At 40.4% G+C, this 23,020-nt stretch overlaps 1 protein-coding gene across 1 annotated transcript in view; it reads left to right on the top strand.

Moving 5' to 3' along the window:
• Positions 1-23,020, top strand: part of TMC4 (transmembrane channel like 4) — a 666,263-nt gene that overhangs the window by 559,902 nt on the left and 83,341 nt on the right. Inside the window, exon 11 of the mRNA XM_044087548.1 lies at positions 2,135-2,273. Within this exon, the coding sequence (XP_043943483.1) occupies positions 2,135-2,273 (139 nt within the window). The remainder of the gene's footprint in view (positions 1-2,134; positions 2,274-23,020) is intronic.

The following is a 23,020-nucleotide window of genomic DNA, read 5'->3' on the forward strand; positions in this document are numbered from 1 at the left end:
GCCAGACCAATATCATGCTTATATAAAAAAAGGTTTACAAAATGGAATGTATTAAATACTTATTAAAAATTAACATTTTGATGTACTGTTTTCATTCCATGTTGTACGGTTGTGCTGCTTAGAAGAATCTCACAGCATGTGGAGCAGAATATTCTCTGGCTGATTTCACTGTGTCTGCTTATGTCATACTGGTATATAGCAAGTGGGATGCATGTAAAGTTTTCATTTATTGCTGTACAGCTGTGCCGTGTTGTGTGGGTAGAAGGGAAATGTTCATTTTCCCACTAGATGAAATGGTAAAGACTGTTTGTATATTTGTTAATATCTCTTTAAATAATCTATGCAAGGTTTTCATTCAATGTTGTACAGCTCTGGTGCTTATGGGAAGGGCTGGGGGGTGGTGTAGACACAAGGTGTGCCCAGTACCCCCACAGTCATCAGAAGAAGACTCTGAAGTGCAAAGTGTGTGCACAGAGGAAGGTAAAGCTTGATGAGCTCAGACAGTCTCACTTTGGCCATGTGTAGGGTGATACCGGTGTCAGCTGGCAGTGGTAAATGTGTAGCAGTGATACCGGTGTCAGCTGGCAGTGGTAAATGTGTAGTGGTGATACCGCTGTCAGCTGGCAGTGGTAAATGTGTAGCGGTGATAGTGGTGTCAGCTGGGAGTGGCAGATGGTGTAGTGGTGATGCTGGTGTCACCATGCAGTGGTAGATGGTGTAGTGGTGACACTGGCAGATGGTGTAGTGGTGATACTGGTGTCGGCTGGCAGTGGTAGATGTGTAGCTGTGATAGTGGTGTCAGCTGGGAGTGGCAGATGGTGAAGTGGTGATGCTGGTGTCACCATGCAGTGGTAGATGGTGTAGTGGTGACACTGGCAGATGGTGTAGTGGTGATAATGGTGTCAGCTGGCAGTGGTAGATGTGTAGCGGTGATACTGGTGTCAGCCGGCGGTGGTAGATGGTGTAGTGGTGATACTAGTATTAGCTGGCAGTGGCACATGGCGTACTGGTGATACTGGTAACAGCTGGCACTGGTAGATGCTGTAGTGGTGATACTGGTGTCAGCTAGCAGTAGTAGATGGTGTAGTGGTGATACTGGTGTCAGCTGACACTGGTAGATGGTGTAGTGGTTATTCTGGTGTCAGCTGGCAGTGGCAGATGATGTAGTGGTGATACTGGTGTCAGCTGGCACTGATAGATGGTGTAGTAGTGATACTGGTATCAGCAGGCAGATACTTAGTGCATCAGATGGAGAAATAATGTGAACATGAGCTGATTTAGTGACTGCAAGTAATCATTTACACCCACAGAGAAGGACAGCATTCATATTTATTGCAAAACTCTGACTTGCAAATATTGAAGAGACTGTGGCTATAAAATAAAGGGTGTAAATATGAATGGATAGGAGCAAAAACTGTCATAGATGGTAAAGTCTTTTGCTGTTTGCTATTTATCAGATTTTACTGCATGCGACAAATACTTGCTATTTGGCTCCACAGCTGCTATACAGATTTTGATGAAATGCGCTGACTGTGTGAGGTACAGGGAGGGAGACCTGATGACAACCCAGACATATTGAATTTGATTAGCGATTCATGCACTGAAGGAGCTGGGTTTGGTGGAGTGAGAAGGAGTGGCAACCATCTGTTCTCCCATTTCATGAAGGTGGGTGGAGTTTCTGTGTGAGATCTTGCACTCCACCAGTGATGGGGACAATGCTGTAACCACACAGCAGATAGTTGTTGAATTTGGCATTCCAGTGGATAGTAGTTAACTGATATTACATACAGTGATGAGTGTGACATCAAGCAGCTCTGTCAAGCTGGGGCATAACAAAAAAAAAAAAAAAAGTCCCCATGTGTGAATGAAATGTATGTGGCACTGTCGGGTTGCTGCACTACACATTTTCCATTCCCAACCTGCCAACAGCCACCTTGGTCACAGACAGAGGGAGTAGGATAGTAAATTTGGAGCAGTTCAAGGAAGACTGAGCAACTAGCAAATGGGTTAGTACATGAAGGGGGCAGAAAATAATTTGTTTAAAACACATTTTGGAAACATCATTAGCAAATCAGTAATGTCATTAGTAAGGTATTACAGAGTATTTACTATTTTTTTTTTTTTCATATTTCAGGTCTGTATTTTTGCGTCTTACCAGCCTTGGAGTTCTTCTTTTCTCTCTGTGGTCCCAGATCACTTGTGATGGAAAAATGGACACAAGCAATACCGTCAACAATTCCTGCCGCTGTGGCTATAACTATGAACAATACCAGGTAAGGAACATCCACACTGTTAACTTGCATCAGGTAACCTGTAAGCAGCATAGTAGGCCAATAGTTACAACTTCTGCTTCACATCTCCTGGGTCCACAGTTCAGTCCTAAACTCTGGTTACTATCTTTTTGTTTTGCATATCTCTCAGCAACAGGAACTGTTATGACTCTGTCATAGTTCATGTTGGCGTGAATGACTTGAAACATACTTCTCTGGACTATATGAAGAGAGACATGGTCGAGCTCACTGAATATCTGTCCCAGGCAGGTATGTTGCTAGCTTTAAGCAGCATTCTACCATCACCCACACTGATGCCTCAATACATTCATAAAATGATTGACTTTAACAATTAGTTTAATTTCTGGTTTCATTCCAAGGGGATCCAGTACCCGACAGCCTTGGAAGACATGATCAATAGACCACGATGCTTTGCCAGAGAAGCCTTGCATCTGTCTCACTTAGGCTTCAAGCTTTTGGCAAAGGCTCTTGCCTCCCTGATAGTGCCTTTTTTAGGCAATGTCATGAGGTCAAAAGTACCAACATGAAAATTTCATCAATATGCAAATTAAAGGTCATGCTGCTAAACGCTAGGAGTCTAAACATGAAACTGCACTCATTGCAAGCATGCTTAACCCTGGGAGATGCTGACATTTGTGTAGTCACAGAAACCTGGTTCAAAGCTGTTGAGCACTCCAGCCATACCAGGTTACTCATCCTATCATACATTCAGACTGCAAACCGTGGGCAGCAAAGCAGAAGGAGATGGGGTTGCAATATATATTAAAGACATATGCACTTCCAGGCTGGTTAAACAGTATGATGCATGGGGACACTCCAGGTGCAGTTAACCATTCATAGGCCCCCAACTTTGACTCAAGATGCCCACTCCACATATCTGGACCTCTTTGAATCTATCAAGATTCAACCCTTTACCCTGATCCTGGGCAACTTTAACTATCCAACCATAGACTGGAAGAACTATTCATGACAAAACACAAATGCCCAGAGTCTCCTTCATTTCGTCAATGCAAATACCTTGGACCAGCTGGTGAACACCCCCACAAGAGGTGATAATATCTTGGACCTGGTATTAATCAACATGACTAACTACTGCAGCATCCCTCCAGTGTCATCCTCCCTGGTAAGATCCAACCACAAAGTGGTTACTTTCATGGTCACCATCTCCCCTGACCCCCCTAGCTAGGGTCAAACAAAAAACTTCTTTAAAGCTGATTACAACCTCCTAATGGACGGTATAAACAGTTTCACAGTCCCCCCACCTCCACAGGAACTAGCACATATGTCCAAACTTACACCAAAGTGCTATATGAGCATTTATATAGCTGCATGGAATCAGGAATACCCAACAGGACAAAATCATCCTCCTCAAGGAAGAGTAAACCTGTGTGATGGACATCTGCAATAAATAAACTTTATAATAAAAGGAAAAAAAATTGCTGCCCAGGAACAAGAAGGAGCAGGTGCCTAATTGGAAGCAATCTCTCCTTCACCTGAACAAGTAAATAAGAGCACTAGTGAAATCCTTTAAACCAAACTTCAAGTCCAAAATGGCCACATCTACTAAAGACAATCATAAGGCCTTCTTCACATATGTCTGCAATCTCAAAGGAAGCACTAAGATCTGCTCAGAACTGGTGGTCAAGGACACCACATACACAAATGCCATAGATATAACCAACCTGCTGGCAGACAGGTTCAGTGAAAACTTCACCCTTCTGCCCCCATCAGTAAATCAGGACATCCCCAGCACCTGCCCTCCTCCCCTGCCCTCTCAAAGGCTAACAATACAGGCTCCATGTGACCCAATAACATCCCAGGCTGCATCCTACATTAACTTAGGCAGGAGGGAGGGTGTTCTAATGGTTAAGGTGTTTGCCTTACAAACACAAGGTGCAGGGTTTAAGTCTCACAAGGGATAATTGGCTAGGCTTAAAATGGCTCGCAAAGGCAGTTAGCTTAGTACTAACCTATGAACCGATGAACTTGAAAAACTATTAAGCACCCTATTCAACCTTCATCCCAGCTGAGTGAAGAACAGCCACTGTCATCCCTTTGCACAAAGGTGGAGCATCCATCGATCCAGGAAAAAGGATCATAGGATCATAGGAGGTTACTAGGCTAATGGCCCTGGTACCCTTACAAGCCTGGCCAAGAGTTTGTCCCCCAAAAGGAAACCTCAGTCAGCACCTGTCGCCCCTGTCAATGAAATCCAAATCCACCAAAACCACTAGAGCAAGCGACTTAAACCTAATGACGCGTGCTGGATAGATAGGGGGGAGATTTATCACTCAAGACTCCACATGCTGTGGAATCAAAATCCGAGTGGTCCATGAGCAGCCAGAGCACCTCGCTGACTCTCAAGAGAAATCTAGACCTGTGGATGGGAGATGTAGGGTTTGTTTTTACCCCCGGGAATCTGGTCACTGCTGACAGAGCATAAAAAAACTAATGGCACAGTATTTTTTTCATATAGGGGGGGGGTGTAAGCCCAAATTTTTGGCTAGGCTTATAAAAATGCCTGGGGGAGATAGCCTAGTATAAACCTATGAACCTATGAACCTAAGGACACAGGTGGAACCCCTAGTACAAATTTGTGCTTTTCCATCCACTCATCAAGGTTGTGCTTGAAGAGGGACAGTGAGGTACTCTGTTTGACATGTATGGGAAGTCTAGTCCAGAGATGGGGCAGCCTCTGGGAGATTAACCTGTCTCTCCAACAGGTTTTGTTGATGCTGCATATTAGATTCAGGCCTTTCTAGTGGGTAATGTGCGAGGAGTTAGGCTTCCGGATATGGAGCATCTCTAGTAGGGCAGGGTCCGAGGTTGCCTTGCAGATGAGGTACAGATCACCTCTGAGCAGTATGTATAGGACAGGTGTTGGTGGTCATAGATTCTCTTTGTGAGGTATTTCTGTGGTCTTTCCAGTTGGTGCAGAAGTTTGGAGAGGTACATACCAAACGGCCATTATATTCAATTATTGGTCTAATGAGGGAGGAGTATAGAGAGGTAATAACCTCATTTTTTTCTGGATGAAATCCCTTTATTTATGAGATGAACCAAGTAAACAGCTTTTCTGACCACTGCCGCTACATGATGGTCGAATGTGGGATTGTTATCAACCTGGTCTCTCACCACAGGTTGTATGTTTAGGGGGTTACCATCGTTGTGGTAATCAGTAGGGAATGTGTTTCTGCCGAATGGTATGATGATACATTTTTTGTGTTTAGCTTAAGGCCATGACTATGGCACCACTCATTAGTTGCTGTGAGACCCTCTTACAGTATGTTAACATCATTTAGGGAGTCAATTAGAGCACCCAACTTACAGTCGCCTGCAAACTTGGTCAGCCACAGGCCTTTTGTCTTTGCCTGGACCTCTGAGAAGTAGATGCCAAACAGTAGGGGTCACAGGAGTAATACCTGGGGAACTCCACTAGTGACAGGTCTGCTGTTGAAGGTGGAGGTGCCTATTTTAACCTTGAGGGTCCTGTCGGTGAGCCAGTTGGCCACCCACCTGATGAGATAGGGATTTATGCCAAGTTGTGTTAGCTTTTCAATAATGCCTGAGTGTGGAGTGTGTCAAAGGCCTTGGCCAAGACAAGGTAAGCTGTATGTACTGACTTTCCCTCATTCAGGGCCTTGGTGACAGTCTCAAAGAAGTCAACCATGTTCAACAGGCAAAATCTGCCCTTGAAGAATCCGAACTGGGTGGGGTCAAGTACTTGGAGATTGCCTATGTCCTTGTTTATGAGATCCATAATAATACACTCCATGGCTTTACAGATCAGACTTGTCAAGCTAATGGAGCAATAGTTTCCAGTGTCACTAGTGGCACCATCTTTGTGCAAGGGGATGACAATGGTGGTTCTGCACTCTGTTGGAATGAAACCTGTACTTAGGCTGTGGTTGAATAGGGTGCTCAATGGTGAAGCCAGTTCTTGCTGGCGATGGTGCAGAATACAGCCTGGGATACTATCGGGTCCCATGGAAGCTGTATTTTTTGCCTTAGATAGGGCCTTTAACACTTGATCTACAAAGATGTACAAGTACTGGGGATGTCAAAAGGGCCTTTGGGGGGGGCAGGGTAGTGAAATTTGAACTGAACCTACCTGCTAGCAGGTTGGCTAAGACAACAGGGTCAGTGTAAATGATACGGTTAAGTACTAATTCGGAACAAACCTGGGCTTTGCCATAAAGATTCCTGATGTAAATGAAACAGGCTTTGTGGTTTCCCTTTGTTTTGGAAGCTAGTTTTGATTCATAATTGGCTTTGGAGGTTTTCACTAATGATCTAATTTGCTTGTTGAGGCTAAGGAGGGAGTTCTTCCAATTTCTAGTGATCTAATTTGCTTGTTGAGGCTAAGGAGGGAGTTTTTCAATTTGGAATTTGTTCCTTTTTACCCCTGGGCAACAGTTTCTTCCTTTTGTTGTAAAGCCTGTTGATAGAGGATGTCCAACAAACAGGCTTGTGTTTCCTTTAAGAGCAGGTTTTAGTTCTGCTGGGTATGGCTGAGTCCATGCAGTTGTACAGGTGATTGTATACTGCATTGGCATACTGTTCAGCATAGTTGTCTGCATCCTCTGAGGGGGATGGTGGTGTAAAGCTAGAGATACGCTCCCTTAGGAGGTTGTAGTCAGCTTTTGAGAAGTTTTTTAGCTTTATTATGGCTGTGGGGGTTGGGATAGAAACTTTGAGCGAGACAATCTGATGATCTGATCTCACCAGTGAAGAACATACTATGGGAGTGGTGCAGCGGTAGCCCATGTTTGTGAGAACCAAGTCCAGAATGTTATCTCCCCTTGTGGGGGATGAGATGAGCTGGTCTAATGTGTTACAATTGATGAAGTCAAGGAATCATTGAGTGAGTGCATTAGTGCAGTCTATACCTCATTCCACACATTCCAACCCCAAAATGAGGTTGGAAAGACTAAGGGTGGTGGAGTCTCTAACTTCATTAAGGACAGGGCATCTATATTACAAGATAGAATGCTTAGATGATCGAACACCTAAACATCAAACTTGTAATATCGAAAGCAAAAAAACAGTGAACGGCCGATTTAATGCAGGGGAAAGTTTTCCATTGGCCGTTCACTGGATTTTGCAGTTCTGTCTACTGTAGAGCGATCTTGGAGTTGGTATATTTAGTTAGGGGGCTGTGGGGGGCAAAGCCCCCCACTTAGTTTGGGTGTAAAGTTATTTTCTTTCCGTGGCCGACCGACATGTTTTCCTGTACTGTTCGACGTCTTTGGGTTCGATATTACAAGTTTGATGTTTAGATGTTCGATCACCTAAGCATTCTATCTTGTAATATAGATGCCCTGTCCTTAATGAAGTTAGAGACTCCACCACCCTTACTCTTTCCAACATCATTTTGGGGTTGGAATGTGTGGAATGAGGTATAGACTGGTAAGGCAGGGGTGCTCTCTGCAGCCCTAAACCAAATTTCCATGACCGCACAGACATCGGCATCTTCCAGTGCAGGGAGAGGCTCCATTGAATGCATTTGCAGGTTAAGGCTCCTAGCATTTAGCAGCATGACCTTCAATTTGCTTTTTGACAGATCTTTTATGTTGGAAAATTGGTCTTTGGGACCTGTCAACCATGTCATCCTAGGCAGACAGATACTGGATCCCCTTGGAATGACACCAGAAACTAAGCCAATTGTTGAAGTCAATAATTTTTTGTTCGTACTGTGATAACATTCTTGGTGAAGGTAGGATGCTGCTTAAGGCTAGTGTCATACCTGCCTGGGACACATACTCTGAGAGCTCAATCATGTCTCTGTTCAAATAGTCCATGATGGTGCATTTTAAGTAATTCACACTAACATGGGCAATGACAGAGTCATACTTGTACTTGTTGTGGAGAGACTTATGTGTGTGCGTGATTTGGCAGATTCTGGCACCAGACAGACAACTGACCATGGACCTACTCCTTGTCGAGCCTGGTGAGGGGGTCATAGGTATGTCTCACAACTGAGTCACCAATGACTAGTATGTTTGGTTTACTATTATGCCTTATGGGCTGTGATGGTTTATTGTTTTGCCTTATGGGCTGTGTTTGTGAGACACTGGTGTGTTGTCTCCTATGTGTGATGTGTTTGGTGTTATGTGTGGAATGTTTGTGAATGTGTTTTGGTGGGCTCTGCTGTTTAGATACGTTTTTATTGAGGACCTCTACATAGGTGTGTGTGTGTTGTGCTTGGCTATATGTGAGTGGTGTGGTGTTTGTGCTGGCAATCTCCTCTTTGTCAGGAGTACTGACTGTGGCGCTAGAGACCACAGATTCCAGGTTATGGATATAGATGCATTTATCACAAGTAGAAGAATTATGTGCTAGGAGAAGAGGGCTGTCAGTGAACATGAGGCAGTTGCTACACTGTTTAAGTATGCCTATGTCGACCAGTATGGCAGGAGAAATTGATGGCAATTGTCCAGATATAGTGTTCCAAATACTTGGGCGGACTTATAGGTTCATAGGTGTGTACTAGGCTAATGACCCTGGGGCCTTTACAAGCCTAGCCCATAGGATTACCCTGGCATTGTGCTACCCAAGCTTAGTTCCCAGTGCCTCTGTCGAGTAAACCCACTGGAGTGATCCCTGGGGTGAATTCTGTATTTCCCATCCACTCATCAAGATTTCTCTTGAAGAGGGCCAGTGAGGTGCTCTGCTTGACATGTATGGGAAGTCCATTCCATAGTATGGGCAGTCTCTGGGTTATGAACCTGTCCCTCCAGCATGTTCTGTTGATTGTGGTAATGAGGTTGAGGTCTCTGAAGCATGTGGTGTGGAGGAATTGGGATTTCTTTAGATTTAGCATTTCTAACAGAGCTGGGTCAGACATGGCTTTGTAAGTCAAGCAGAGATCACCTCTAAGTAGGTGATATGAGACAGAGAATAGTTGGAGTTTTTTAGTCTGTCCATATAGGACAAAATTTTAAGGCCTAGGATCCTCTTTGTGAGGTACTTTTGCGGCCTCTCCAGTTGTTGCAGGTGTTTAATGAGGTACATGCCAAATGGGGCATTGTACTCAATGATTGGTCTAATGAGGGAAGAGTAGAGGGAGGCAATGACCTCTTTCTACCTGGATGCAAAACCCGTAGTATTGAGATGTGCCACATAGCAGGACTTTCTGACGACAGTGGCAATGTGGTGGTCAAAAGAGAGGTTTCTGTCAACCTGTGTTCCCAAATCTCTTATAACGCCTTCTGTGTTCAGTGGACTACCATTGATGTGGTAATTAATGGGAAATGGGTTTTTTCTAAAGGGGATGACAACACATTTTTTGGCATTGAGCTTAAGGCCATGGTTCTGACACCAGCTGTTGGTCTCAGTGAGGCCTTTCTGTAAGATATCAACATCACTCAGAGAGTTAATAATAACTCCCAACTTGCAATAATCTGTGAACGAGAGAGAGGGGGTTGATAAGGGTTTGTCCACAAGAGTGTAGACGACAAAAACCTTAAATGTAAAGTAACTGGCCTGAAGCACAAGAGCTAAAACCAAAACTAAGATGCTTAGAATAACAGATACATTTATTTAATCAGGCTTTTAACAAGCAGTAATAAATGTAGAAGAATAAAGGCACTTGAACACTTAAGAGCACACAGCAAAAATAAGGTGATAAAGTAGGAAGAACACAATTACAGTAAAAGCAGGTGAATAAAGTGTATTTTTTTTTCTTTTTCTTTTTTTTTTGGAGAGGGAGGAAACAGAAGATAGTTCAAGATTAAGAAACTAAGGGGGTTGGCCTTCCCAAATGCTCTCTCTGTACTCAGTAGACTGAGCTCAGAGCTGATGAGATGGGGCAGGGAGGAGTGTCCAAAATCAAAGAAGCAAGTAGAGTAGTCCTTCTCAAACTATCTCAATGTACTCTGTTGAGTGAGAAAATGAGATGTGAATGGGAAGAGTGACTAAAATCAATTTTACAGCAGGGGTGGGCAATTCCAAAGCTACCAACTTTAAGAATACATTATACAACAACACTTGGGTGGGAGGGTGGAAAAACAAACAATGCAGAGAATAAATATATAAATGTAGTAGAGTGCAAACAAGTGCAAAAACTATACTTATCATTTGGTATATCAGATGGTTATAGAATCCAACACAGCTAAGTAGTTAGCTCTGCTACACCTCTGCACAGATTCACAGAAGGTAAGTCTTTGTACTATAAGTACAACAGAGAAATTAAGTCTCAAGCAATCAGATAAACAGAAGTGTTGGCCAATGGCTAACACCTTAGGTGGGCTGACTCCAAACAAAGCAAAACAACCCCCACCTGAAACTAGCTACTAAACTACCCTGAGAAACAAACAATGCAGACAGCATACAGAGGACAAATATATAAATGCAGTACAGTGCAAAAAAAGTATACTTATCAGTTGGTGTATCAGATGGTTATAGAATCAAACCCAGCCAGGTGGGTAACTCTGCTATAGGTCTGCAAATTATAGATGCAACATTCTAACTAGCTTGATCTGCAAGACCATGGAATGGATTATCATGGACCTTATTAACAAGGACAATGGCAACCTCCAAACACTCGATCCCAGACAGTTTGGTTTCATCAAGGGGAAGTTATGCCTGTTAAACTTGATCGATTTCTTTGAGACAGTCACCAAAGCCATGGACAAGGGGAACACGGTGCACACCAACTACCCTGACCTGGCCTAAGCCTTCGATACTATTCTCCATTCGGGTATAATAGGTAAACTCTCTCAACTAGGCATCAATCCGTATGTTACCAGATGGGTAGCAAACTGGCTCACTGATAGAACCCACCTTGTCAAAATAGGGGAAGCCACCTCAAGCAACAGAGCCTTAATGAGTGCTGCATCCCAGGGATCAGTCTTGGGGCCTCTGTTGTTTGGGATATACTTTTCTGAGGTCCAGGCCAAAACCAGTGGGCTAAGGCTGACCAAGTTTCTAGATAACTGCAAACTGGGTGCAGTCATCAATTCCCCCTAGTGAAGTGGACATCCTCCAACAGGGTCTCACCCAAACAAATGACTTGTGCCAGAAACATGACCTCAAACTGAATGACAAAAAATGCATCCTCATCCCCTTTGGGAAGAGTGACGTCCCCACAAATTATCACAATAATAACAAGGTCCTAAGCATGCAATCAGTCGTGATGGACTTGGGCACCCAGGTTGATGGCAAACTGACTTTTGACCATCATATTGCCTCCATTGTATGGAAAACTTTCTACATGCCCCACCTCATTAGTAAGAGTATCTCGTCCAGGGACAGGGAGGTCATAACATCCCTGTATTCTTATAATCCAAATAACCACTCCAACGCCAATATCTACAGCCCAGGAACACCACTGGTACACAGAACCACAGTTTATTCAAGAAAACAAGTATCGGGTCAAGCGCTTTCGTAAAATCACTTCATCAGAACAGTTCAAAATCACACTAACACAATCTTTTATACATTAAAGATAATTAACCCTTAATTAATAATAAAATCATTAAAGTGACAGTGCTACATCATAAAAAATCCTAAATAAATAACAAAACTAATAAACAAAGCAGTGTGCAAGAAATCGAAATTGGAAGGACTGAAAACAATAAAATCATATATGTATAAACAATTCTAACTATTAAAAGCCCAAATAACCAAAATTCAAAGTTTCAAGGCCCTAAATTTTAACTCATGTTTGATGCTAACATGTTCATTTAACCCTGGGAATTCACTAGCATTGAGTTTTAGTTGCCATCTAACTTCAGCCCTCAACAACTTGTTATTCCAATCACCACCTCTAAAATCATGTCCTACCACTTCCAAAATCCCAAATTTAAAAGAATGTGAAGGGAACAGTTTAATGTGTTTAAATAATGCACTTTTCTCATCCTTTCTCTTGATACTATAACAATGTTCGTATATTCTTCTCTTCAATTTTCTTTCAGTTTTCCCCACATAAAATTGTCCACACTCCGAGCAGGTAGCTAAATATACCACCCCTGCCATATTACAAGACCCCCCCCCCCCCATAAAGGTGATCTCCATATCATAAGGGCCCAGGTTAATTTTGGGAACTTCAATAATAAATCTACAATATTCACAGGACCCACATTTGGATGTCCCTTTTAATTTATTGTTCTTAATAGAATGTTGGTTTTCTAATAGAGATTTTATATTATTATTCATCCTATATGTAAATAAAGGTTTTTCACCAATTGTTGTTAACAATTCCTTGTTTCCCTTAAACATAGTCCAATTGTTCTTAATAATTTTCTGGATATTACCTGAAGTTTCACCATAAGTTAATACCATGGCCTGTGAAAGTTGTTAACTTTTTGTAGTTTGGTTGATGGTGTGTCCTCATCCGCTCCTAATAGGGGTTTATATCTATCACCCCACTGTTTCATAACATCTTCACGGATCTGAGAAACAAAGCAATATGGGTAGCCCCTAACTGTGAACATTTCTAAAAGAAGTTGAGTTTCTTTTTTTACAAACTCAAAATTAGAACACATTCTTAAAACCCTAACCATCTGTCCCTTAACAATATTCCTTTTCACATAGGTGGGTTGGTTACTAGTGAATTCTAAGTAATCGTTAGAAAAGGTGGGCTTTCTGTATAAACAAGACTGGAAGCTTTTTGTGTTGGAATCCTTATATAACATAACATCTAGGTAGTTAAAATTTTTATTATTAGTAGAACCAGTAAATTTAAAATAGTCACATGCCTTATTCAAATAATCCAATAACTTCACATGTGAACCTTCTTTTTTCCAAAGAATAAAAACATTGTCTAAAAATCTTAAATATAAAAAACAATTATCCTTAAAGAGAGTGTTAAATAAAAACATAGATTCCCATCTATACATCACTAAGTTAGCAAAAATGGGTGCGCAGCTATTACCCATCGCTACACCCTTAACTTGTCTATAAAACTCTCCCCCGAAAGTAAAGAAATTATTTTTCAAAATTAACTCCATCAAACCAACAATAAAATTAATCATAGCACCAGTTAAATTACTTTCTGCAACTAAAACTTCTTGAAACATGTCTAAACCTTGGTCATGAGGTATGGACGTAAAAAGATCCACTACGTCCACAGTGGAAAAACAAATCTTCTCTTTGTAAAATTCATTTTTAATTCTTTTTAAAAAATCCCAAGAATCAATTAATATGTGTTCAACCGAAGTGATAGAATTTTTAATTACACGATCAATAAAAACTCCTAAGGGGTACGTAATGCTGTTGTGACCAGATATAATAAGTCGGTAAGGGGGGGTCGGCCAGGTCCTTGTGAGTTTTAGGGATACCAAAGGCGATGAGAATAGTTGGATGTTCCACATACAAAAAATTGTAAACTTCTTCATTAATGACCCCCTGGTACAATGAATCTTCCAACATTATTTTAATTTTCATATATGAAAGATTTGTTTCATTCCTTGAGGTCAATTTGGATTTGGATTCATCATTCAACATACAAAAAATTCTATTATGATAATCTACGTTGTTTACTATTGCCATACCACCACCCTTGTCAGGTTTCATATATCTAACATTCACATCACCCCTTAGTTTCTCTAATAACACCTTTTCATTCTTCGATAAATTAAACACCCTATTTTTGTGTTCTTTAAGGGACCTACAGATTTCCTGTGAACATACGCTTTCAAAGGAGCTTAAAATAGGTAGTAAGGGGGGGTTGTAACAACTTTTCTTTTTAATCATACTCATTTTCTCTGGATTGTCCATACCTGTTTTGTCTCTGTTTAACATTTTAAGGTTTAATTTCCTTACAAAATTTTTAGTTCAATTAAGGTTCTACTAACGTCTTCTCTAACAGAAGGAACAAATTTTAAGCCTCTCATTAACAAATGGAATAAATCCTTACTCAATTCTATTCCTGCGTAGCTGTAAATTTTAAACCCCTTATAAAAAAACACGAGTCCATCAACAGAGCAAATGTTTTCCCCAGGCAAGTTGTTCACATCAGGGTCTTGACTCACTCGTAACTGTTCTTTCGTCGAGTGGATTGGTTCCGGTAATTGTATCGGAATCTCCCTTCCCCCCTGGCCCCTAAAAAATCAGGGTTGTCAGATCTACCTTGGTTTTTATTAAAAATTCTTTCCGACCTCCTTAATGGTGGATATTCAGTGTCATAAGAATTAACATTACTAATGTGTTGGTTATTCACAACATTTTGACTTGAAGAAACCGTAGGTGTAGAAACATTATTGTTACCCATGGTATTATCCAAGTATGCTTTAGGCAATGGATATGCCAACCCGTGTTTGTAATCGTACTCGTCCCTCAACAATTTATTTTTCTTTCTATCTGTATTATTGCACACTTCATTCTCTACTTTATCAAAAATAATATTATATCTAAAAGAATATTGATTAAAATGAAAATAATTTAGAATCAAATTATTAATTTCATCAATCTCTCAACAGTGCATTAATTCTTTTGTTGTTAACTTTTACAATAAAGTCCATCAATTCCATACCATGCCTGTCAAACATTTTTAAAAGTTCTTCACATTCTACCTGACCTTTCTTAATACCATTGGGGAACCTAAAGGCACGGAGACCTTTAGGAACCCTCCCTTTTAAAATACTTTCTTTCAGGTAAGCGTTGTCGCACTGAAGGGCACGAACTTTGTGCATTTTGATTTCTAAAGTCACTAACCTAGTATCCACATTCGTCGCTTCGCTTTCAGAAGTGGCTGGAAATAAGCCACATTCCTTTTTTGACCAGTCTCTCAGTCTATCGTGTAAAACATTAGAAGCAGAGGTATTAGGTCTAAATCCTATTTGCCCTGAATTCGTTAAAGGATGCACTTGGTTCTCGACGCTCCGAGAACAATGCTGCTGGCCCTGATTACGAAAAACAGGAAGTGCCACATCAGTATCAGTCCCCGGCTGATTCCCGCTCCTATCTGTAACAACGGGACTGTTTAATTTTTGCATTTTAGTGACAGTTTCCTGAAGTTCAGAAACCTTGTTAGAAAGGTTCAAAATTAAGGTGAATAAATTGTCATTACCAGCCTCCACTTCTTGACCACAAGGAAAAAGCAAAGAGTCAAGTTCCTCTTCAAATACCGGCGAGAGATCACGCTCATCCATAACCAGAATTGGGCTTAGAAGGCTGCCAAAACACCCAAAAAGACAACAATTAAACTCCAAAATGGTGTAAGAGTGGTTAAAACACAACCAATAATCCAAATAACCACTCCGACGCAAGTATCTAGAGCCCAGGAACACCACTGGTACACAGAACCACAGTTTATTCAAACTCAATGCTAGTGAATTCCCTGGGTTAAATGAACATGTTAGCATCAAACATGAGTTAAAATTTAGGGCCTTGAAACTTTGAATTTTGGTTATTTGGGCTTTTAATAGTTAGAATTATTTATACATATATGATTTTATTGTTTGCAGTCCTTCCAATTTCGATTTCTTGCACACTGCTTTATTTATTAGTTTTGTTATTTATTTAGGATTTTTTATGATGTAGCACTGTCACTTTAATGATTTTATTATTAATTAAGGGTTAATTATCTTTAATGTGTAAAAGATTGTGTTAGTGTGATTTTGAACTGTTCTGATGAGGTGATTTTACGAAAGCGCTTGACCTGATACTTGTTTTCTTGAATAAACTGTGGTTCTATGTACCAGTGGTATTCCTGGATTGTAGATATTGGCGTCAGAGTGGTTATTTGGATTACTGGTTGTGTTTTAACCACTCTTACACCCTTTTGGAGTTTAATCCCTGTATTCTTCCCTTATAAGACCCATTATTGAGTACAACGCCCCTTGCGGCATGTACTTCACAAACACATGCAGCAGCTGGAGAGACCACAGAGGTACCTCACCAGGAGAATCCAGGGCCTCAAATATCGACCCTACGCAGATAAGCTAAAAGCCCAGTCCCTCTACTCAGTCTCATACAGACTCCTCAGAGGTGACCTCTGTCTGGCATACAAAGCAATCTCTCATACCCTGCCTTGATTGGACTGCTGCATATCTCCAAGTTAAGCTCCACTCAAGTAACCCACATGTGAGACCGCAACCTGGTCAGTGACATCAACAGGACTTGTTGGTGGGACAGATTTGTTTTGCAGAGACTCCCCCTTCTGTGGAATAGACTCCCTCTCCACGTGAAACAGAGTACCTCATTAACCTTTTTTAAGCGCAACCTGGATAACTGGATGGGGAACAAAAAATACACCCTTGGGATTCCACCTGTGTCCCCGCTGGACAGGGGAATCGGGTGCTGACTTGTCGGAACATGGGATAAATTCTTGGCTAGGCTTCTAAAGGCCTCAGCACAAATAGCCTAGTAACTTCCTATGATCCTATATTCTATTTGAGTGTACATTTGTATTTTTCCTAGGTTACAAGTCACAATGAGGACAAACAGGATTGTTGTGCTACAGATGCAAAAACTAACAATACAAATGCCCTGTCTCACAGAATCTGTGTCTTATTGCTACAATTATCAACATAACTTGTATAACATTAAAGTAACTGTAAAAGACCAAACAAAAGTAATAACAAGTACTACTCTGTTGTGTCTAGAATGAGGAGCACATACCTCTCAACTGCCCTGATTTTGCCTCATATTTTTGCCTGTCTCTTATCAAATTTTTGATTTTTTCTGGTAAATCACTGAGGATTATACTGTCAATAATGTCAAATGTTAGGGTTTCATAACTTGTTATTCTTCAGAAAAAGTATGTTAAAAAAACAGTTACATTAATTTTACAAGTGAATTGGAGTAATATTTAAAAATTGTCTTTGATTTTGGAGTCTTTGTCTCTCATTATCTTTGGTTTGTCACTGTTTTCTAATCAAAGATGTTGACAGTAATTTATCACAGTAATGACCATACTTGGATGTTGTCAGTGTAACTATCAGTTCTAGTGTGTTGTCACTGCAATTGCCAACATTTGTGTAGTTTTGCCATTATAACAACGAGCAATATCGATATTATTTCACTGTTCTTTCTCCATTATTTGTATTGCATTGTATTTGTTTTCTGTTTTTGTAAATTACTTTGTGTCTTGTGTTTTCTCGCCCATGCTTTGTACTATTCTCTTCAGAATGGGACTTACCAGCTGGACATTCCCTATCTATAGATAGATAGATAATTACCATCAGTGCCGATGTTTTGGTGGTTATAGCGGGATAAAGCCCCAGTTATGACTCAGATGACCTGAGTTTGACTAGTCGCCTAGATATTGGAGGACCCAAGCAGGACAGAAGAGGACTAGGAAGAGGGAATATGGGGTTGCATCCAATGTCATGACATCTGGTGGAGAACAAGAACTGAAAACAAAAGGCATCAGCCAGTAACATGTGATACAGCTGAGGAACATGTCTCTGCAGAGTTGGGGGGTGGCTGTCTCACAGCATCCATGGAACACCTACCCAAGCATGTCATGTAGTGTGCTTTAGGGCAGGACCAAGGAAAACATCAGCCTGCTGCAGTATAACAAACTTATTTACCCATTCCTGTCATAGGTTGTGAGTTAATGCAGAGTTCTGTAACCACAAGACATTTCCTCCACTGTAAAGAGAGGGCTCACTTGACAAAGGGTTATGCCAAGGTATACCCCACTATGTAGTGGCAGCAGAGAAGAATGAAACATTGTCATTAAACTACAGCCTCTGAAGAAAGCGGCTGTTAGGGAAAACACAGTATGGGTGTCTTGACACAATAACTACAAGCAGCAGAATTGTCATGACTGTAAATCAACAGTATTGATATCCTGTCAGTGTAACCACAGTATGTAAAGCAATAGCACTAGCATCACTATAACTACCAGTAATGTTTGCCTTGAGTAAATATCTAAATGCTTGCCATTGTAACAATTAGCAGTACCCTTGTTCCATTACTGAAACTATCATCCATAATGGGGCCTTTATACTGCCACTATCAGCTCTACCGATGTCCTAACAAATAACAATCACAATACTGCTGTACTTGTAATTACCAGCATCACCTAGTACAGTAAAATGACTTTCTGACAAACAGCAGCACTGCTCCTCATGACATGTACTGTCTCAGCAGCTGTAATGTATCAGACGATAGAGGAAGGACAGAACACAGAAAGCATGACTTTCTTGTCAAGTAGGAGTGGTGCATTCTGGGTAAGTGCAGTATTCTAAAGAAGGTTGGATGTGCTGCAACACCAGCATGATACCATGCAGAATGGGAAAGGTGGCATAGTTATGAATATTGTACAGTGCGTGTGTGAAAGTGTCATCTGCACTTACAGAGGGATGTTAAACACCAGCCCCTCCAGTTCAACACAAGCACTATGGCATGATGAAAGGAGTGTACTGAATTCTGCCCAGGGGGATCCCACAAAACAGATTACAGAGTCTGTCAATTCCTTTGTCTCTTTAGAAAGTAGGTTGGGAATTTATGTGTGAGAGCAAGCCATGATGTTCTAGTCCGTATACAAGCTTCCAGAACCATCAAAATGAATGGAGCACAAATGGCTAACAAGCACACATCCAAAACCTGTACATATGTAATAACATAAACCACGCTGGTAGATAAGAACATATGGCTACATAATCCACCTGCTTTTGCCTGTAAACTCACTTTGTTTTCTTAGCACACAACTTCTAAGTTCCAGTAAAACTTATACAATTTCTTTGCATTTATTTCAGACACTTTCAAACCCCTTGTTTCAGCCCCCATAATCTATACAAGCATAATATTCCTATAATTGTTTATTCTGAGAAGTTAAGTGACTTAGCAGACACAAAGTAAAAAGCTGAATAAACATGCAACACTCTACAAAAATATAAAATAGTCAATGCTCATATTATATGCATACAATCAATAGCTGTACAACGCATGTGCTAATAGATTATAAGTCAAGCAAATAAAGACAGGGAGAATAAAAGGACCACCACCGATGTAGCAGACTTGTGCACTTGTTACAAAATAGCCCAGTAGAACATGAACAATCACCATCATACTAAGCAGTGTAGCATTACACAGGCAAAACAGAGTTTTTCATCACCAAAGCAAGCATACGTATGTTTGTTACATAGCAGATAAAAAGAATAACAACTTGATATGGAAATTATGGCAGGCCTAGGTGACCAAATGGTCAGACCATGTCAGAATTATTTAGCAGGTTACAAAATGTAAGGCAAATATCAATGGTTTTAAGTTATCTCACCACAGAAGTTACACCAATTCTACATATTTACGTGTTTCTCTAAGGGTTTTCAGAAAGCAGATTAAGATGAGACTTTCTGATGTTGAAAGTAACTTAGTTCTATATTTTGAGTTCAGTTAACACTTACATTGTCAGAGGTTTCTGAATGACTTTGGGCAATACAATGGCTAACTAGTAAGACCTAGACAGCCTTACAGCCAGAATACGGGAATCAAGTCTGACTTCTGGCCACTGGGTATAGTCTGTATGTCCTTTCTGTGTCTGTATGGGTATTCTGTATGTACTCCCCTTTACTCCCTCCTCCCAAAAACATTCTAGCTGGCTACACTAAACTATCTACATGTAATATTATTAAATGTTTGTTCATTATGGCCTTTTGACAAGAAGTTTTGTTCTTCTGGCCTAGGTCATGGCTGAAATTGGTTCCTAACCTGGTTAAACAAATAAGAAGTAAATAAACAAATATGTACATATACATACAAAAATAGTCTGTTAAAGAAGCAAAACTAAACTCTTTTCTGAGAGATGATTAGCGACAAAGGTTAAGAATTTTAGAACTGATAGTACAAGGAACACTGTAGTGTGACGAATATTCCTTGTAAAGTGTTGACAATAATGACCACTATGTACAGGCAAAGTCAAAACTTGCACTCACTTCAACAAATTTACTGGAAAGATCTGGAAGAAAAATATCACATAGCACACATCCGTTTAAGGTTATCCCCACTTAAAATACTGTACTTTTGTATACATATTCTATAAGGAGCTCTGAGTTGCATACCATTTCTGTTCTGTGGGGCACAATATTTAAGAATCCTGCAGCAGACTTTAAACCGCCATAAATAGAATATGCATTTTATGGTCCATTCCTCAAAGACAGAGCATCACTGTTGCGCTCTACATAAAATGAGGTGACTACCTGTTCATCTCTGATCTCCCAAAAGGAGGGAATCACTGTGCACCCTTGGGAATCACAGTAATGATTTTCTGTTAAACAGTGATCAGCACTGTGTCCCTTGACATCTTGTGCATGGCATGGTCAGCGCCGAGGATTTCACTCTGGCCACTTGTACATATGCCAGCAGCAGCTACCTGTGGGGAGGTGTCTCAAATGTAATATAAATGAGGCGGCTTTCAGCTCTCAACCTCCCTACCTCTGCAGTTCTCTTCCGCCTGCTACACATAAACATTAACAATACGCAAAAGAGCAAATCTTTTTATTCTGTCAGGGACTCACACAGATATTAGTATTCATTTACTTTTTGTCAACAGTTTTATTCTAGTAGGTCTCTGCCAGTCTTCAGGGGAGACCCAATAATGTGTTATTTATATAGACTTTAGAAAGTTTGTCCAGAATACCATCAAAATTCCCCTACTCTTTATTTCTGAAAACAACAATAAAATTCTAGCCTAGCTAGAGTTTTCACTGTGTGATACCGTAAACCTCCTGTAATAGAGGCCCAAGGGATATATGCAAATGACCCCTTAAGGACATCAAGGATTTCAGCTATATGGCTTCTGAATGTCCATGACTTTTTGCTTTTTCTTTTTTAAGTCTTTACTGAGAGATTCAGGTCAACAAAGCCAAATGTCACTAGTTTTGTGCTTAGTACTAGCAATATAAATGAAGCATGTGATATAATTAAGAAGAATTGGAGAATTTTAACATGTGATGATCAAGTTAGAGAAGTTGCAGGTGAGAGACCAAGTTTCTGCTTCAAAAATAGTCTGAATTTAAAGAGACAGTTGTGTTATGGACCATATAAAAAGGTGCAACTAAATTCACAGCGGATAGGCACATATGCATGATGATCATGTAAAGTGTGCCAATATATTAATAGAAGCAATTATTTCTTCAATCCAGTAAATGGAAAGAAAATTTATCCTAATTTACATGCTATCATTCTAAGAACTTAGTATATTTGGCATGCTGTTTGCACTGCGATCATTTTTATGTTGAAAAACAAAAGTTATGTTTAAACAGCGTACACTTCCAACATATTTATGACATTAATAAAAAAATCAACTGAATGCTTTGGCAAAACATGTATCACTCTACCTTGGACGTGTCTTTAATTGTATGGTATTGCAGTTAGTGTCTACAGATAAACAAGGTGGAGATTTAGTGAATGAAACTGAAGTAAATTAAATGAAATGAATACTGAAATTACAGGTGCATAGGTTGCTTGGTTTAAACGCTGTGGTTCCTTTAAAACTGGCTTTGAAGAAAAGGAAGTTTCATAGGTGAGAAGAATGTTCGTTTGATGTGATTGGAACTAATGTATTTTAAATGTTCGCAACAATTGAGTAAAATCTGATGAAGGGTTTATACCGAAAACACTAATCTTTTATGTGTTTTTAATAAAGTTTGAATTTTAACCATGGTAGTCAGTATACGTTTTATGTTATTTGCGTTTTATTTGTTAGTATTCTGTATTTTAGCTGCTGGCCTTATTTTCTGTTTTATTTGCTTATTTGTATAAAAGTCCTTCATCTGAGTCTGCTGTTGTTTCCTTGTCCACAGATAATCCATTCAAACTGCTTTCCTCTTCCAAACTTTTATCTTCTGACAATGAAAGCCATGCTATGGAGAAGTATTGGAAAAAAGTGTACACTTCTGCTACTTTGGCTTTTAGGTGCATTAATTATCAAACCCACATGACTAGATATATCCAGGCGCTTCTCTTCTGGCTGGGGACAGGGGTTTACCTGATATGCCTAATTCGGACAGCAAGACTTCTGCTCTTTTTCTTCTGAGCTCTGCATCATTAAATGCAGATATAATGCAACTAATGCCTCTTCTAGGGATGATGCATCTCATTCTGTCATGAGATACTCTTGATTGCTCCTTCAGGCCTTACCAGAGGACATTAAGGCCAAACTTTTAGATTCTCCCTTAGACAACCAGAATCTTTTTGTTCTGCTGCTGCAGAATTGTTTAAAACCCTGGAGGATAAGTACAAGGTTATGGAAGACCTGAAACAGATTTTTATTTCCCCTTTACCTATGTTCCAGCGGAACTATCCATCAAAATCTTCCTTTCTCCATAGCAGCCTAGACAACCTCTTAGGAGAAAGGAGGTTACTATGACAATTTTCCAGAACAAAACCCCCTCTGAGTTCTAGAGGACAAAAACATCCTTTTAATGACAAATCTCCCTCTGACATCCAGCCTCCCCTTCTACTTGGCCAGATTCCTCTGTCCTTCAAGTTAACCCTTTCCTTTCCTATTTGACAACAGATAACCACAGACACCTGGGTTCTCACTGTCATCCAACATGGTTATTTTATGGCTTTAAAGTCCCTCCTTGCCAGCTTCCTCATTTTTCATTGGTTCCGCAGGATCTGATGGAGCAGGGAACCATCCAACATGTTGCCTTGCCTCATCAGGGAACAGGTTTTATTCCAGAATATTTCTGGTTGACAAGAAGGAGGTGCCATAGAGGCCCATCCTAGACCTATGTTTTTCTCAACAGCTTTCTCAAGATCCCTTCCTTCAGGATGTTGTCACTTCAGACATTTTTCTTTCTTTTGCTTTCCCAAGATTTTCTGGTATC

This window comes from Protopterus annectens, chromosome 1.part1 (genome assembly GCF_019279795.1).
Source record: "Protopterus annectens isolate FY-2018-M chromosome 1.part1, PAN1.0, whole genome shotgun sequence".
Taxonomy (NCBI): Eukaryota; Metazoa; Chordata; order Ceratodontiformes; family Protopteridae; genus Protopterus; species Protopterus annectens.